The following is an 18,149-nucleotide window of genomic DNA, read 5'->3' on the forward strand; positions in this document are numbered from 1 at the left end:
ATGGAAGATTTTTTTTTTTAAAGATTTTATTTATTTTTTTGGTAGGCAGAGATCACAAGTAGGCAGAGAAGCAGGTGGAGTGGCGGGAAAGCAGGCTCCCCACTGAGCAGAGAGCCTGATTCAGGGCTCAATCCCAGGACCCTGGGACCATGACCCGAGCCAAAGGCAGAGGCTTTAACCCACTGAGCCACCCAGGTGCCCCTAAATATGGAAGATTCTTCTTATAACTTGGTAATAAAATTACCTGTGACCCAATTAAAATGGCTCAAAATAGACATTTCTCCCAAGAAGTTATGCAAATGGTTAAGAAGCATATGCAAAGATGCTCAACATCATTAGCCATCCTGGATGAGAGATGCCTCATATCCACAATGTGATAGCATCTCATACCCACTAGGATGACTATAACTAAAAAGTTAGAAAATAACAAATATTGGTGAGGAAATAAAGAAATTGAAATCCTCATGCCCTCATGCTGCTAGGGATGTAAAATGGTATTGATGCTTTAGGTTAAACATAGAGAGGCCATATGACCCAGCAACTCTATTCCTGAGTATATACCCAAGGGAAATGAAAACACTTGTACATGAGTATCAGCATTCATGGCAGCATTATTTATAAGCAGCCCTATTCATAAAAAAGTAAAAATCAACCCAAATGGCCATAATTGATGAATAAATAAGCAAAATTTGGTACTGTCATATAACAGAATATTATTTGGCAATAAAAAGAAATGGAGTACTGATTCATGCTACATGATGTATGAACCTTGAAAATGTGATGGTAAGTGGAAAGAGGTAGGTCATAAAGGACCACATAATGTACAATGTCCATTTATGTGAAATATTCGCAGTCAGCAAATAGATTACTAATTGCCAGGAGCTGGGGGAAGGGAGGAACGGGGAGTCACTGCCTTTGGTAATGGAGTTTCTTTTGGGGGTGATAACATGTTCTGAAATTAAACAGTGATGACTGCATATTCTGTGAATGCACTTAAAACCATTTAATTGTACATTTTAATGGGTAAACTATATGGTATTTTAATTATATCTGAATAAACACTGTTGTTATAAAAATATGGGAAGTTTCTAACCTAGGGCCTGGCACACAGTAAGAGCAAAAAATGGTCACTATTATTATCATTAACTCCTCTGGACATGGTTTCTCCATTTCTAAACTGTAGTATATTATTCTGGAGTCTTTCAGCTTTGTTATTCTGAGAATCTAAGTGCTTAAGTATATAAGTAATAAGATATAGAGAAGATTATTGTGGGCTGCAGTAGTCAGGAAATATCTTTGAAGTTTAGACAGGGCAGGTGCTTGGGTGGCTCAGTTGGTTAATCAACTGCCTTTGGCTCAGGTCATAGTCTTGGAGTTCCAGGATCAAGTCCTGCATCAGGCTCCCTGCTCAGCAGAGAATCTGCTTCTTCCTCTGACCTTCCCCCATCTCATGGTCTCTCTCTTTTTTTCTTTCTCTCTCAAATAAATAAAATCTTTTTAAAAAATAAAGTTTGGACAGGGCATTGGTTGAGGCAAGAGCTTTTAGAGTCATTGGAGGTAGCAGTCCAACAGCACAGAAGTGGAAATGATTTAGTCCCCTACTGGGCCCATAAAGATAGCAGTCTGATTGAGCCAGTGCAAGAGACAGGTTGGATGAGGGGGCAAAGTTTGATTTCAAAGAATCTTGAAAGTATAGGTCAGGAACTCTGGACTTGTCCAAACACTGGGAAGCCAGGATTTGAATTTAGGGAAAAGTAATCTGCCAGTTCATGTGGAATAAGTGGGAATGGCTGGAACAAAGTCCAAAAGATACCAGCAGGTGAGGGTTTGAAGAAAGAGGAAAAGAATGAGGAGAGGAAAGAAATGATACAAAGAATGCTGCTTCATCATTATAATGGTGAAAGAATACAGAAGGAATATTCCCCAACAACTAATAAAATTAATAATAACGGCCACAAAATAATGATGAAATCTAGGGCAAATTTAACAGAACCCCTAAATTGGGAATCAAGTATAAACCCATGTCATAATATTCAAAAGTAGCTGGTAGGAAAAAGGAAAGTAGAAATAAATGGGAAGGAGGAAGAGAAAGAAACACATAGAAGATAATTTTGGTGTGATTTGGAGTTGCATTAAAATCTCCGACCCTGGTGCACCTGGATGGGGCAGTCAGTTAAGCATCTGACTCTAGATTTCAGCTCAAGGGTCATGATCTCAGGGTTGTGAGATCAAGCCCCATGTCAGCCTCCCTGCTCAGCATGGAGTCTACTTAAGATTCTTTGTTCCTCTATCTTTGCCCCCCCCCAACTCCTACTCACTCTCTCTTTTTCTCTCTAAAATAAACAATCAAATCTTAAGAAAAAGCAAAACAAAACCTTCCAGCCCAACCTTCAGAAAGAGATTGAAAAAAAAAAATAGTTGACAGAATTATAAGATTTCTTCTAATTTCACCCACAATCAAGAGAGAGGTACACTGGAGACATGATTTGAAAGCTCTGAGAAAGCCCCCAGAAAACTTCTGGATAGGAGAATCCCAGGAATTCTGCCTACCCAAGAATAAGAATAACTATAAGAGGTGTTGGGCAGGAAAAGTTAATAGAACATGATGAACAACAGTATATAGGGGATAGACTTCAAGAATTAGCTGGAAATGAGGGGCGCCTGGTGGCTCTGTGAGTTAAAGCCTCTGCCTTCAGCTCGGGTCATGATCCTGGGATCATGGTCCTGGGACAGAGCCCTGGATTGGGCTCTCTGCTCAGCAGGGAGCCTGCTTCCTCCTCTCTCTCTCTGCCTGCCTCTCTGCCTACTTGTGATCTCTGTCAAATAAATAAATAAAATCTTAAAAAAAAAAAAAAAAGGAATGAGCTAGAAATGAACGAGATTTTCTAGCTGGGCTTGTCCAGAAGGTGGATGCCAACAGTATGAATGGCTAGAAGAGGGAGATATTTTATGGGAGAAGGGGACGCATTTTCTTTTGAGATGCATTAAGTTTGAGCAACGCATCAGCTGAATTCAAATGTCTGGATCAACCTGTCCTAGAGTCTCCCAAGGAGTACGCCTTTGGTGAATACGTGCAGGACGAATGAGACCACTGCATATAAAACGTTAACTGAAGTTGAAAAAATGAGAGCAGCTGTGAACAGATTTTCTTTTCAGAAAATCACCTTTTTCAACTACTTTGGAATCAACTGGCTCCATGATTCTTCAAAAATTTTGAATTTCAAACTATCTTTTTGATATTATAGAGCCACAGCCCGAGTCATTTAGCACTTAAAAAATAATCAGGTAGAGCATATTAGAGAATAGAAAAACCGAATATGTAACTTCTTCCACTGACAGAAGGACAAACAAATTCCTATTTTTACAACTTATTTAAAGACTACTTAACACTTCAAAAAAATTTATGATTGGTAAATTTCAAGATTATTGTTTTCTGTACTTTGGTGTTACATAATCATCACACATCAGAAATCAAGTCAATTAACAAATAAAAGTGCAAGTCCTAATCCTTTGTGGAAAATTGTATGTCCTGTTTTTTAGAAAGCTACTACCTGACTCTGGGACTGGACTTTTCATTAAAGGAAAGCTGAGAGAGTCAACCATCAGATGTGTGCAATTATGGGCTCCCCGATGAAGGTCACTGCCATAGGTCCAGTGAATATTTCCTTTTCAAAAGACCCTCTCCTCCACCTTCCATATTCTGACATTTGCTCTATAAGAGAATACCTCAACAGTCAAATGCTCTCACATAGAGACAGCTGGGTCTTGAGTGGACACAGTGAGCCTCAAATCCTTGATTATGTGTGACCATGTATATGCCTGTGTACATACACATACATGCATATGTGTGTATAAAACTTCTTGTACAAAATAATTTTTTCTAATTTCCTGGATTTTTAAAAAGATTTCTTTTAAATGAATGAGAGAGAATGAATGAACAAGTGAGAGGGAGGAGTAGGGGGAGACAGAAACTTAAGCAGACTCCACACTGCTTGATGCAGGGCTCAATCCCATGAGCCTGAGATCATGACCAGAACCAAAACCAAGAGCTGAACACTCAATCGACTGAGTGACGCAGGAGCCCCTAATTTCCTAGATGTTGAGAACATTCTTCTCTACTTCAAGTTGGATATTCTTAACCCAGGATTTTTTAAAAAATTGTAACATTAAATGTAAATCTTTACAATGTCTGTGCAAATATTTAGAATTTGTCCTAGCTAGGGAGTTTCCAGCTTTCAGCAGGACTCTCAAAGGGGTCTGTAACCCCAAATAGATCTAGAACCACAGCATGAACCATGAGAGTCTATGGACTCTGGGAAATAAACTGAGGGTTGTAGAGAGGAGGAGGCGGGGAGGATGGGTGAGCCCAGTGATGGGTATTAAGGAGGCATGTATGGCACGGAGCACTGGGTGCTATACGTAAACAATGAATCACGGAACACTACATCAAAAACTAATGATGTACTGCATGGTGACTAACATAACATAATAATAATAATTTAAAAAGAGAAGCCCAGCATGGAGGATCCCTAAAAATTAAAGACAGGGAAAATTTATTTAGTGCATCTTCATGAGATGAAGAGCCAAATTCACAGTGCTTCTCAGGACTCAGTTCCCGGAGGCCCCAGTCAGTCAGTGGTGGAATCCTACTGTGTCTCAATTGTCTGCATGACTTCCCCTCCCTGTTATTTTTATATCCAGCTAATTATTTCCTTAATATTTCCATAAAATAAAATTCCTAAAGTTATAGAATCAACCTTTTCATAGCCCTCCCTTTGTAAAGGGACTATTGTTGTCGCTTTGAAGACTGTAAATAGCATTCACCATGATATTTAATTTTAAGTTTGTGCCAACATTTAGTGGAAGTATCTAAGTTTTGAAAATAGTAGGGAGCTCACATTCCATCTGGTGTGTTTTCATTTTATCTCCCCTTCTCGGTGAATTTTAAAAGTCAACTGCAGTGTCAATATCCTTTTTTGCTATGCTAATGTGGCCTCCATGCAGAAATCAAAGGGAGGGAGTCCTCAGGGTAAGTGGTTCTTTCTCAATTGAACTAGTTAGTGTCATAGAATCACAAAGTATCAGAGCTGAACGTGTGCTTAGAGGTGACCGAGATGAGATGAATGCCTCTCAGTTTGAGGAAAGGGAAACTGAGCCCCAGATGCAGGGAAATGACCAAGGTCTCATTAGCAATAGAGCCAGGACGTGAACCTCTATGGAGAGAAGGAAGGTGGTCACTTCCCCGAACCTCTAATACCCTTCATCATAGTGGACTGCCCCATGGGACTCAGTGGTTTCTACTGTGTGGTTACTGTGGCTCATTTCTTATCCACATAAGGCAGGCTACTCTTTCAAAGTAATCACCGGTGTGCCATTTCCCTCTTGATCCTCTCTTCTGGCTAACTGGAAGTATAACTACTGCTTAGCACTAGTCTCCTGCACTCACCAACATGACTTCTAAGTGCAAAAGGCCCTGCCCAGCGTGAGAGAGAAAAGATTCGTGCAGGGATAAGGAGCCTGCATAGCTCTACCTGCCCATCCTTGGACTTGAAAAAAAGATTTTTCAAACTGGAGAAGAGACAGAACTTAAGAGAGAGAAAGCAACTGAGAGACAGAGTGACAGAATGAGAGAGAAAGCTCATAAGCACAACCTAGGGCAATAGGCTCTTCCCTTGCCCTTCTTCCAAACCCCGGGCTGAATCCTGAAGTTTGAAGATACATTAATTTGATATTTGTACTATAACAAATTTCCACAAACTTGGTGGCTTTAAACATCATGGGTTTACTATCTTATAGTTCTGGAAGTCAGAGGTCCAAGGCAGCTCTCAACAGGCAAAAATCAAGAGGTCTGCAGGTCTGCATTCTTTTCTGGGAGGCCAAGGGGAAAAATTTGTTTTCTCGCCTTTTCCATCCTCTAGATACCGGCTGCATTCCTTGCTTCATGGCCCACTTTGACCTTTGAAGCCAGCAATGACCGATTGAGTCTTTCTCTGGCTGCATCACTTTGACACTGACTCTTCTGCCTCCCTTGTCTATGTGTAAGGACTCTTGTGATTATACTGGGTCTACTCAGGAGAATTCAGGATAATCTTCCTCTTTTAAAACCAGCTAGCAGCCACTTTAATTCTATCTACTACCTTAATTCTTTGCCACGTAACATGTTTACAGGTTCTGGAGATCAAGCCACGGACACCCTTAGGAGGCAGTCATTCTGCCTTCCACAAGTGACTTGCCGGAAACCTCCCCTTTGGGTTGGGACTCCAAGACAGAGTGTAGCTGCACTCTGCTCTTCTCATCATCAACTCTGGTAGCACATTTCTCTGCAAAGAAAATGATGAAGTGTTGTATCAACAACACGAGTGTCTACCAGGGAGTCCTAAGTCTCCTGCAGGTCTCAGGAAAGCATGGAAGAAAAGAAGAACTTTCCTGTGCCCATGAGAAGAATGCTGAAAAGGTGGCAAAGGGCACAGAGTCAGTGCTCTTCATGTGCTGTATGCAGAGGCTTTTTCAGGACCATGGACACCTCAGGGAGGCAGGAACCATGATCACCAACCCTCAGTGGACAACTAACTGCCCTGCTTATGGGTATCGGCATGGACCAAGGATACACCCAAGGACCAGGAAAGGCAAATTACTTAGACACCAGACGCCAAAGAAATAACAGCCAAGAACTGCATAACCCCTGCCCTCCCCAAATGACATGTGGCTGACAGTGGTCCCAGAGAGCAGAATGCTGAACTGAGAGGCTGTAAACCAGAATAGGGCTGAATTATAGGTTTGAACTCACTGAGACAGTGCTGAATTTGCTGAGCAAAACCTGGCCCTGGGCTGATGAAATGGTCTGTTCTCAGGGCCACAAATTAAATCCAAATTTGGGATTAAAGTGTATTTCATTCTTGTATAGTCAAGTTGGTAACTGTGAAATTAATTATGGCCCACTCATGGACCTCAGAAATGGTAGGAGATGACTTGGTGATGGAGAAGAAACCTGAGACAAGACAAAGTGACTAGGGAGCAGGAGGCTTTGGAGCGTTATATCTAATGTATCCTTTCCTGCAACTCTCTGGGTGGGAACTCAGGGAAATGTGATCCTAAATAGTATTTTTTACTAACAAAGGCCCTTTCTCTGGGTATTGCTGCTCAAGTGATCAGTCACATACGAGCATCTCTCATGAAGGATTCACCAAAATTTAAGTCTCTTTCACCAGCCAGCCCCCCATAACTGTTGGTCTTTGTCAATGAGTCTAAAAGAACACAAAGTCTGCTTATAAAAAAACTACCCCTAATATTTTATTTAAGTTACAGAATTTTGAACGTTCACTATATAAAGTTTGGGAAAAATGCCAAAGGGTATGAAGAAAGAAAAGGAACAGACCTACGATTCTGTTACCCAGTCACAATACCTTTTAATTACCAGAAGTATATGTTTCTATTCTATTCTTGATTTACATGCCACTATTTTCATTCAATATTATAATCTCAATGTTTTACATCATCAAAATTATTTTAAAGCACTCATCCACATATGTGAATACATACAATTAAAATATATCCCTCTATTATTTGACATTTAAATTATTTCCCAGGCATGAATTTTCTAAAATGAAATAGGTCAGTTATACAAGTTTTATAGACACACACTCTGAGGTAATTTGGAAACTATGATACAGATAACAGTATTTTTGAGCCTACAGTGGAATAAGAGAGAAATATCTATTATTTTCTTGGCAGGGTATTGACACAATTCCATAATATGAAGGTGCATGAGGATTATTCTATCTTGGATTGATTTATCTAAGAGAGTGCTGGTGGGGCTCTCAGGTCTCAGGGGCCAAGTTTCAAACTAATTACAGGTAGATTCCAGAAATGAGTACAAGGTCCAGAGCTGGGCTTTGTGATTGGATTCTGGAGTTAACAACAAAGTCCCACATACCTCTAGACTAAGTTCTGATATTCCAGCTTCAAAATCCTGCTCTTTTCCCAACAGGCTTTGTTAGTTTATAAAATACTTTGTCATCTCTGGGAAGGGAACAATGTGAATTACTTTGTTACAATGAAGATGCAGTTTCTTTCCTGAGGGGGGATTTTGACAGGAAGGAAGGTAGTACCCCAAAAACTAACGGAGGAATTTGCAGCTGATAAAGAAAAGCCACAGAGCTGAGAAATGAGAGAGCTAGTCTCTGAATTCAGAGGGTCAGGGGAGTAACAGATTCAGTTCAGCAAACATTTTTCAAGAACCTACTCCATCAGGTAGCGGGATTTATCGGGTGTGAAGAGGTAGGGAAGACAAAGGTGATTAAAACACTTCTGGGAGTTCACAGAGGCAATGGAGTGAAAGAGAACTGAGCAGTATGAATCCTCTGCCTGTTTTACTCTGTGTGTGTGTGTGTGTGTGTGTGTGTGTGTGACCTTGAAAATGTTACTAGGTTTCTCTGTGCCTCAGTTTTCCTATTCTAGAAAGTAAATGTACTCACTGCCCTACCCTGTACTTTATTGGATGCAAGACCTCATCAGCATGCTGAATTCATAACCACACCATAATTCCCCTCTGCATTTAAGAATATCACCCCTAACTTTTTCCTTAATAAGTTGAATTCAGCTATATACTGGATCACTAATAAATAAAATCCCCCAAGCTCCTCATGCTCTTGATTTCGAGATGAGACGTGAACAAAGAAACTACACCAGTGCCCCAGGGAAGGAAGGTAAATGGTAGACCCATCATGTAGATGGAAAACGGCTTAAGAAAACAAGTATGGTTGCTTATTTCAGATAGCTAAAAGTAAAGTCAGCTTCAGTCTTCATAAAAACTAATGTGGCCAAGATTACTGAAGAACCTAGTTGAAGGTTCATACATGGATCTGACCCAACTGTGCACATTCCTCTTCAAAATCTCTGAAGAGTTATCTAAAAAGAACCAAAATTCTTTTAAAGGAAAAAGATGGTGCAGAAACAAGGTTTCATTTCAGGGAAAAGGGAATATTCTATAAGTTCCTTAGTTACAGTTAATATAAGAAGGATTTCCAACAGGTACTGGTACAGCTGGCCTAGAAGATATTTATGGTCCACCGAGAGTTGTAAGCCAGGAATGTTTCTTTTTGAGGAAGAAAAAGGCAGCAATTTCCTTTTAAATATTTTAGTTTGTTATCATGCCATGAATACACTATAAAGCATGCAAAAGTATTTAAGAGGTTCAGTGCACAAAACCAGATCAGAAAGGATGACCTTGGGAATTGTAGAAGCTTGGCTAGAGTGTGTTGATGACTTCCTTGTGTTTAAAAAAACAAAAACAAAAACAAAAACTATAAAAAGGAGTTATAATAAAGTATCTAGCTAGGGACTAGTGGGTCATATGTGAAAAGCAGAGAACATATCTAACTTTGGAAAATGCCAATTTCCTACACTCTAAGTTTTATGTGCTTAATTAGCAGTGGTGTGTCCAGGACCTATGGGTTTCTTGGAAATCTAGGATATGTGGGCGTGAGCGAATGTCTCTAAGGCCAAACAGAGACCTTGAAACTATTTGAGATTTAGCACTGGAGATCATATCATCTCGAGAAATCACTCATCTCACTATCTTTGAGTTTTCCATAAAAATGAAGGATAATATTTGCCTCAGACCAAAGGTTTTGTAGTCAGATGGACTGTGGTATAGACAAGTTTTGTCATGAACTAGTTAAAATGTCTTGAGACAAACACACACTTGCTGGGAGGTGTAGCTTCAGCTGAATGGTATTAATGATATTGACCTCACAAGGTTTAAGAAAATTTAAGAAATGTATGTACAGAACCTAACACAGAGTCTAGCCCATTGTGGACTCTCAGTAAATGACAATAATATTTTTATTCTATTAGTAGTTTTCATTAGTTCTCTCTCTAGGAAACAAAATTAAGAACTGTTTATTACTATTCACCTATTATTTAATCCCAGTAGCAAATCTCCCCCGTCCCTCATTTCAAATACTGGAAACATAAAAAATACTGAGATTCAAATAGCAAGTTCAACACTAAAGAAGTAATAAACCACCGTATTGACCCAGTGCACAGAATTTAGACCTATGTAGGTTTAGGAACCTATTCTAGATTTTCTTGATTAGAAAGAAAATCTGGCATCTCTCAATTTGGCGCCTATAAATCAGGGGGTCATAACAATCTCTGAAAGAGCTGCTTGCCAGTAAGGTAAAGCAATCTGAAAGTCTTGGAATAAAATTATAAATAAAAATTTCTTCTTTCCAGAAGAGATTCTGTCAATGGAAATATTTGCAGGTCTGGACAGTGTGGGCTACACACTTGTGGTGACTTAAAAGTTTAAAGTGGTCACAAATTATTGAGTTGCTGTTTCTCTGAAGTTTGTTGGCCCAAGACGGGCATGAGAATTGTAATGACACTGTACCTTTACAATCTCGCCTTGATGGGTCTCTTGGATTTGGAATACCTCCTGGGTCTCCAGAGAAGGGGTCCTCTGGACAGTCACCTAGTTCAGCTTCCAACTTCTCACTCGTTCCCACTAACTCTTTATAATACTCTCTGATAATAATATGGTAGTAATAATAGTGTTAATAATTACACAAATAACAGCTAACATTTATTAAGCATTAACACTGCATCAGGCATTGTTCAAGGGCTTTATATGCAGTAATTTATTTTACTCTTCCAGCAGTCCCATCATAATCCCCATTTTACAGATGAGGAAACTGAGGCATGAAGCAACCAGTCCGGATCTGGAGGCCCAACCTTAAGTCCTGATATTGCCATAAAAGTACATTTAATGGCAGGGGGCAGGGGGGGAAGCTGGCTCAGCTGGCTCAGTCGGTAGAGCATGTGACTCCTGATCTTGGATTCATGAGTTCAAGCCCCACTTTGGGTGGAGATTACTAAAATAAATAAAACTTTTTTTTTTTTAAAGATTTTTATTTATTTGACAGACGGAGATCATAAATAGGCAGAGAAGCAGGCATAGAGAGAGGAGGAACCAGGCTCCCTGCTGAGCAGAGAGCCCGATGCTTGCTCTGGGATTCTGGGATCATGACCTGAGCAGAAGACAGAGGCCTCAACCCACTGACTTACCCAGGTGCCCCTAAAACTTTTTTTAAATGTACACTTAATGGGTTTCTTTTCAAAACTGGAAGAAAGTTTGGCCACCTGAATAATGGTTGATTATGCTACTCATAGAGAAGCAACGGTCCAAAGAAATAATGATCAAAACAGTGGCTCATCTATCCTCCAAAATTCATGGATTATCTTGTCAACCCCTGGTGAAATTAGTAGAATAAAGATAAATTAGAAGAAAAATGAAAATAGACTGTGTAGAGGAATCCAACTGGTCATCTCTGAGGTCATTTCATTGTTACACGTACACAAAGCATTTGATTAAGGATGATAGGCCCTAACTCAACCTTTTGATGACATATATCTTGTGTTATCTTATGGTTTTAAGGACCAGGAAAAATAAATTATTATCATCTGGATATGGAAAGGTGGGGTGAAAAAATTAAGAGGATTTGCATTAAAATTACACTTTATGAAAGCTAATGTAGTTATTTGGATTTAATCAAGCCTGAAATTGTACTTTCCAATTTGTTAGCCACTAGCCATATGTAGCTAGTCTAAATTGAGATGTGTTTGAAATATGAAATACATATTGAATTTCAAAGACTTAAACAAAAAGAGGATGTAAATATCTCATTAATAATGCTTTGTATTGGGGCACCTGGGTGGCTCAGTTGGTTAAGCGTCCAACTCTTGGTTCTGGTTCAGGTCATGATCTCAACTGTGATCCTTGATTGTGAGATCGAGTCCTGAGTTAGACTCCAGGCCCAGCATGCTTAAAATTCTCTCTCTCTCCTACTCTCTCTCTCTTAAAAAAATATATTTTGCATCAATTACATGATTAAATGATAATCTTTTGGTTATACTGGGTTAAAAAAGATATCACTAAATTATTTTCACCGATTTCTTTTCACTTGTTTTAATGTGGCTATTGAAACATTTTTAAATTCATGTGTAACTCACATTATATTCTGTTTTGCAATGCTGCTCTAACACACAGTATGGGAAGTACAGAACGGAACATTGTGAGAGATATCACCTGACGGAGACATCAGTATAGTCATATTGTGGGTGACAGTATAGCCATACTGTGGGCACATGAGCTAGGATTCCAAAGACCAGGCTATGTTTCTAGAGCCCTATATACCTTTTCTGAAGCAGGTAACTTGGAGATCTACTCTTCTCCACTGGCATGTAACACAAGATAGATCCAAAGAATAGGTCCTGCTCAAAGCTAATGGGTAATAAGACTTACTCATAAAGACTATTTTAATTAGGTATATCATTCTTTTATCCAAAAAATTTGGCAGTTGATAATTGAAAAGCAAAAAGAAAAAAAATCAAGTGCTTTGGGGCTTAAAAATTGTATTCATCTTTATTCTTTCTTTCGCCCTTAATTCTTGCTTATTTGGCTTTTCGTCCTTAAAACAGAGATCAAGTCAAATGTTTAGGGAACTTTTTCTTTGAGGTCATTATAATTTTTTTTAAGTAGGCTCCATGCTAAGCATGGAGCCCAGCATTGGGCTTGAACTCATGACTGTGAGATCAAGACCAGAGCTGAGATCAAGAGTTGGACTCCTTACTGAGCCATCCCAGGAGCCCTAAGGCCATTATAATTTATATTGACAGAAAAGTGTCAATGCTTAATCATATTTCTTTCCTTCTTGCTGTACTTATCCACTTCTGCACATATTTTTTTCTTCCAGTAATCCCTATTCTCTCAAAACTCTCAAGCAAAATAGATTTAGAAAAAATTCTTATGTGTGATATTGATAGTTTTTTTTAGCGGGTCACAGGCTCCTAAGTTACTGAATATTTTTCGACACTCTTATGAAGTAACTGTTATAGTTTTGTCAAAAGCCTTGAATATAAACTTAATTTTAAAATGGAAAAATACACAAATGGTCCAATCTCTATTTACTGATGTTAGTTGAGGTTTGATTGCAGTAGTCACTGTATTACTAAAAACACAACTGCGACAGAAAGATCTCAGCAACGAAGACTTCTTAAAGCATCTTATCTAGCGTGATCTTATTGATTTCTACTGGGATAGGTCTGTTTGGAGACAGGATTCACTGGGGAAGGCAGAAAAGACTCTCGGCAATAAAGCTGTATTCAGAAAACATGGAATGGACTTACTTTGGTATGATGGATAGAATGACATGTGACTAACTTTTTGCTGCTCATTGTTTATTAATATGCAATTAAGCACATTCAAATGAGAGAGAAGAGCAGTTCTGACAAGACTGGTATACCGTGGAAGTTGTCAAGGCCTATTTCAAGAAAAATCATAGTGGTGTCAACCTTTGCCTTGAGGTACATCCTATAGATACCTGTCCTTCTCATCACCAGCCACTCTTCTGCCTTCCTTCAGTGTTTTTCCTTTTGTATCCAGTGACTGCAGGATTATCCCTGGAGGTCCCCAGCCCACCATTATAACACTGCATGCTTCTCAACATTTCATATGTGTAGAGTCAAAAGTAACTAACATGACTTGTATACTCCCTGAATTCTTATTTCTACTAGGAAAAATGGGCAGAAATAATTTTTAACCGGGTAAATGCTTCTTTGCTAACCTTGTGTTCCTCTCTCCAAGAAACAGAGACATCTGAGTAATAATCTGAGCTAGGAAAGGATAAACCAGATGTCGACCCAATTCTCTTATACTTAAAACAGATAAGCAAAGAATACTTAGAGATCCACACAGGGAGAATTTGATGTCAAAGATCATTAAATTACCACTAACTATATATTTTTATTGGTTATACAACATCCAGATTCTTTGAGGTAGAAGTTCTCATAACATTATAATAACTTTGTATGGTGACAGATGATAATTACACTTCCTATGGCAAGCATTTCATAATGTATATGATTTTCAAGTTGCTAGGTTATACACCTAAAACTAATGTAATATTATATGTTAACTATGCTGCAATTAAAATTCTTTTAAGAAAAATTTGAAAGTTCTCATGAATTTAGAAGAACCCACAGTTTCTGTTTTATTATTTTTAAGCTTTTTTTGTGTGTGCCTGTGTTCCAAAATTCATTGTTTGTGCACCTCACCCAGTGCTCCATGCAATATGTATCCTCTTTAATATCCACCGTCAGGCTCACCCAACCCCGAACCCCCTCCCCTCCAAAACCCTGAGTTTGTTTCTGAGAGTCCATAGTCTCTCGTGGTTTGTCTCCCCCTCCAATTTCCCCCAACTCCCTTCTCCTCCCCATTTCCCAATGTCCTCCATGTTAGTTTCTGTTTTATTCTTAACAAGAGGTAACCAAGTTTTCATTCCAAAATTCTCAAACAGTAAAAAATGCATTACTCAGTATGAAGATATCATTGAACTCAAAAGGGGGGGGAAAGCTAATTAACTGTCTCACTGAAACATTCCTTCCCTTTTGGAGTCAACTGGGGACCCATGGACTTTGAGCCCATTGTCAAATGGTGTGTGAAAGAGATCCAAGTTCAACAATAAATATTATCAGCAATATAATAGTTTTCTCCAGCCCTCAGGGCCAAATGACCTGCATTTTAGCAAATTGATTTTGTTCATGCATTGTGTTAAGCCAAGCAATTGTTTCCCATGACATGCCTGAACCCACAGTTGCTCTGTCTATGAAATTCATGGTTGAATTGTCCAATTGCTGATTGCTATTCCCATTTGCTTTAATAATAGTCACTTCCTTCATCAGTAATGGGTTTTATATACAGTGCACAATAACAACCATTCAATGTCACCCATAAACATTTGATGAATTGTCTAATACAGTTATGAGACTTGCTTATTTGGGACACAGCTAGGTTAAGCCTTACTGAGTTAATGAGATGATGTACCATGGCATTAGGCAATGGGTGTTTCCCTCCCCCACATTAGCTGTATGTTCTCTTTTAACCAAGGACCCATTTATGTCATTATCATAATCTCCATCAACTTGTCAAGATAATGGAGGGCCCACTGAGTTCAGAGAAGGCCTCACATAATTCATGGAAGTTTAAAGAGCATGGATATAGAAAGGGTTTGAGAACAATGGACAAATAAGATCTTCATGGAAAACATTACCAAAAGGACTTTATAAGAGATTTTTCCTTGAAAAGGGTGGAGTGTGAACTCATTTTTGAGGGAGAAAAAGGAGACTCATTCTCTGATATGAGGAAGATAAATTAGTGATCAAAATGCACAAAGACACATCCAAGACAGAAAGCTCGAGGAAGAGCTAATAAAGATAACCCCAGATAGGACAATCCAGATTGAAATCAAAGGAAGAGAATTCTGGAGGCTGCTTTCAGCAAATCCCACATCTGTATTTGTTGCAGACATGTGAGTCTAGATTTTGGGGGAGGCAAGTGACTTATCAATGTTGACACGTGCCTCCCAGACTTCCTTAGCCATCATACAAGGTTTATAATTACTTTGCTGTCCTTCTGACATGCGGCGATCTGGAAATGTGTGTACACGGATTTCTGACCAGCAGATTCTGTTCCATAAATTCTCCATTAAATTAGCCTCAGATGGCTGACATCACCATGTCAGAATCTCACCCAATGTAGGTCCATAGTTAATAATTGACCCCCTGAAAAGCAAGATGTCTCTCCCTTTAAATTATGTTAGGTACTAGCAGAGATGTCAAGTTCTTCTAGTTCAATGCCTCATTCCTCATGTACTCATTCATTCAACAAATATTTTCTTGGAGACCTCCTTCTGCCCAATTAGGCCCTATTCCCAAGACTCTCTACAGCATAGTGGGAAACACAGGCACTGATTACTAAGCTATAAAATTATTTCAAGCGTGGTCAGTATTAAGAAGGAAATCAATATAGTAATTATGATAGAATTATTGTGAAGATAGATAAGAGATTAGTTATCTCAGATGGGCTGGGGAATCCATGAAAAGAACCCTCAAGGAGCTGATATTTGAGCTTGAGATGTGGATGAAGACCGGAAGCCAGTGGAGGTTACAGGCAAAGGAGACAATGAGTGCCAAGGCCCTGAGGTGGGCTAACAAGAATAGGTACTTGACAAAAGCAAGCAGTGAGGGAGAATGAAATTAACAAGAAACTGGAGAGGTAGGCAGGGTATACTGAAGTTAAAGAACTTACCTAGGGCCATAGTGCTATATGTGAGGAACCAATGGAGGTAAAACGGAAGGTTACGGAAGTGACATGCACAGTAGAGGAGACAGACAATCCTGTGGAGTGGTGACATTTGAAAGGTAAAGGGAAGAGGGGCAGTCGATGAAATAGAGATCTCAAACTCAAATGGCTTCAGTGGCCAGATGGGTATCATAAACATATGAGGCAAGCGTTGCTAAGAGACAGGGAGTTGGGGGAGATGTAGTGACCCAAAGAATGAATAAGATGCCCGACACCATTCAAAGTCATTAAAAAATATTTTGCAGGAAAAATAAAATACATATGAGGAGGCAAGCAGAGCCTGTGGGCCATCCCTATGCAACATGAACTGGAGGAAAAGTAGGAAGCAGGTTGAGAATGAGAAAAATCAATAGATCATGGTCACCCATACCTCAGAGGAGAACTACACTTATATTTCTATGAGCTACATAAAAAATTTTGTCCTATTAGGTAGCAACCCAAATGCTATTATTCTGATGACAACTACAGCAACAGCTCACACTAGTTGTTACAGAACTTGCCTAACCAAAAAATAAAGGGAATGATCCAATGGGCCAGATTGGTAAAGAGTGGAATCATAGAACCAAGAAGTCCCTCCAAGGACTGGATGTGGAAGTCCTCCTGAGGAATCATGGCCATCCACTCTGTGCCTGCATGGACCTGGGAAAAGGAAGCCCTCACATACCCCCAATCTCTCTTTCTCTCTCTCTCTCTCTCTCTCACACACACACACACACACACGGCACTGTAAGTGTTTAGCAAGTTCTGTCAATTTGATCTATTATTATATGGAGCTGATATCTGGCTCCTTTTAGCCCCCAAACCCCAGATTTCTACCCCCTTCCCATCAAAGACACACAGATCATTTAATACTTTTCCCACCTACTGGCAAATATTTAGAAATAATGACTCTGTCACTGCCTTCCCCCTGCAAGTCCACCCTTCTCCAGACAAAATATCTCTACCTTCCACTACTCCCCAGATCAACATGTCCAGACTCTGCCATCCCAATCATCTTTCTGTGAACCTTCTCCAGTTTGTCACTCTCTCTCCTCAAACAGGGCCCAGGGAGAACCCCACATTCTTAGCTGATCTATAATCTGACACTCCTTTACACATCATTTTCTGTTTCCACAGTAGAAGGAACACAATTGCTTTTTATGGAGCCCCCTCTCCTGTTGTCCCCGTTCCCACTCCCCACCCTCCAAGCAAGTCTGTTTGCTGTATTTCATGGACAGATACGTAATCTAGAATGAGTGCTCCCATCAGCATAAAGAATGCTGTCCCTCATCACTCCATCATTTCTGATTAAGATCACTCAGTCTAATGCACATTATGTCTTGTACCAATAATGCCTGTGCAATGCTTCATGTTTCTGGTGCCACTTTCTAGACATTATCTTATTACGTGCTGAAACTGGAAAAGTATATTTTTGCACAAAGAGGAAGATGAATCTGAGAAAGAGTAATGAAAGGCAGAGGGAAAATTGGAAATCTGACCCCTGAAAAGAGTATTGAATGGAAGCATCCAATGTCCTGGCTTTGAATATAAATTCTGCCTTTACCCACCAACTGCTAGTCCTTTGAAAAACAAAATTAATGATCATAATAAGAATAGAACCACTACCTATTAATAAATGCCTAGTAGGTACCAATCCCCACAATGAGCTTTTTAGGTACAGTATATCATATGTTTCGTACAACGAGCTTTTGAAGGGTGTTATCTCCATTTTTAAAGATAAAACACAGAGCTTTAATGCCTTGCCCTATGTTACAAAATTAGCAGGTAGCACTTGAATTTAAACCTAATTCTGCCTGTCTCTGAAGTTCAATCCCTTCATAGTTTTATACCACAATCTCCCTTAGTGGGTACTGTCTATACTGCAAGACTTAACAGTTAATTGAAAAAAAAAAAATAGAGCTCTTACAGTAATTCCATCTCCTGAGATGCTTCTCCAAATAGGTTGAAG

The 18,149-nt window shown here is 39.4% G+C and overlaps 1 protein-coding gene across 7 annotated transcripts in view; it reads right to left on the reverse strand.

The window, feature by feature from the left end:
* The window catches only part of FHIT (fragile histidine triad diadenosine triphosphatase), a 1,423,921-nt gene that overhangs the window by 164,734 nt on the left and 1,241,038 nt on the right, over positions 1-18,149 (reverse strand). The window contains exon 9 of one of the 7 annotated variants that reach the window (XM_032359205.1): positions 9,910-9,963. The exons of the other annotated variants lie outside the window; for them this stretch is intronic. Within the exon in view, the coding sequence (XP_032215096.1) occupies positions 9,952-9,963 (12 nt within the window). The 3' untranslated portion in view covers positions 9,910-9,951. Of the gene's footprint in view, positions 1-9,909; positions 9,964-18,149 lie in introns of those variants that run through there. 7 annotated transcript variants of the gene reach the window in all.

This window comes from Mustela erminea, chromosome 1 (genome assembly GCF_009829155.1).
Source record: "Mustela erminea isolate mMusErm1 chromosome 1, mMusErm1.Pri, whole genome shotgun sequence".
NCBI lineage: Eukaryota > Metazoa > Chordata > Mammalia > Carnivora > Mustelidae > Mustela > Mustela erminea.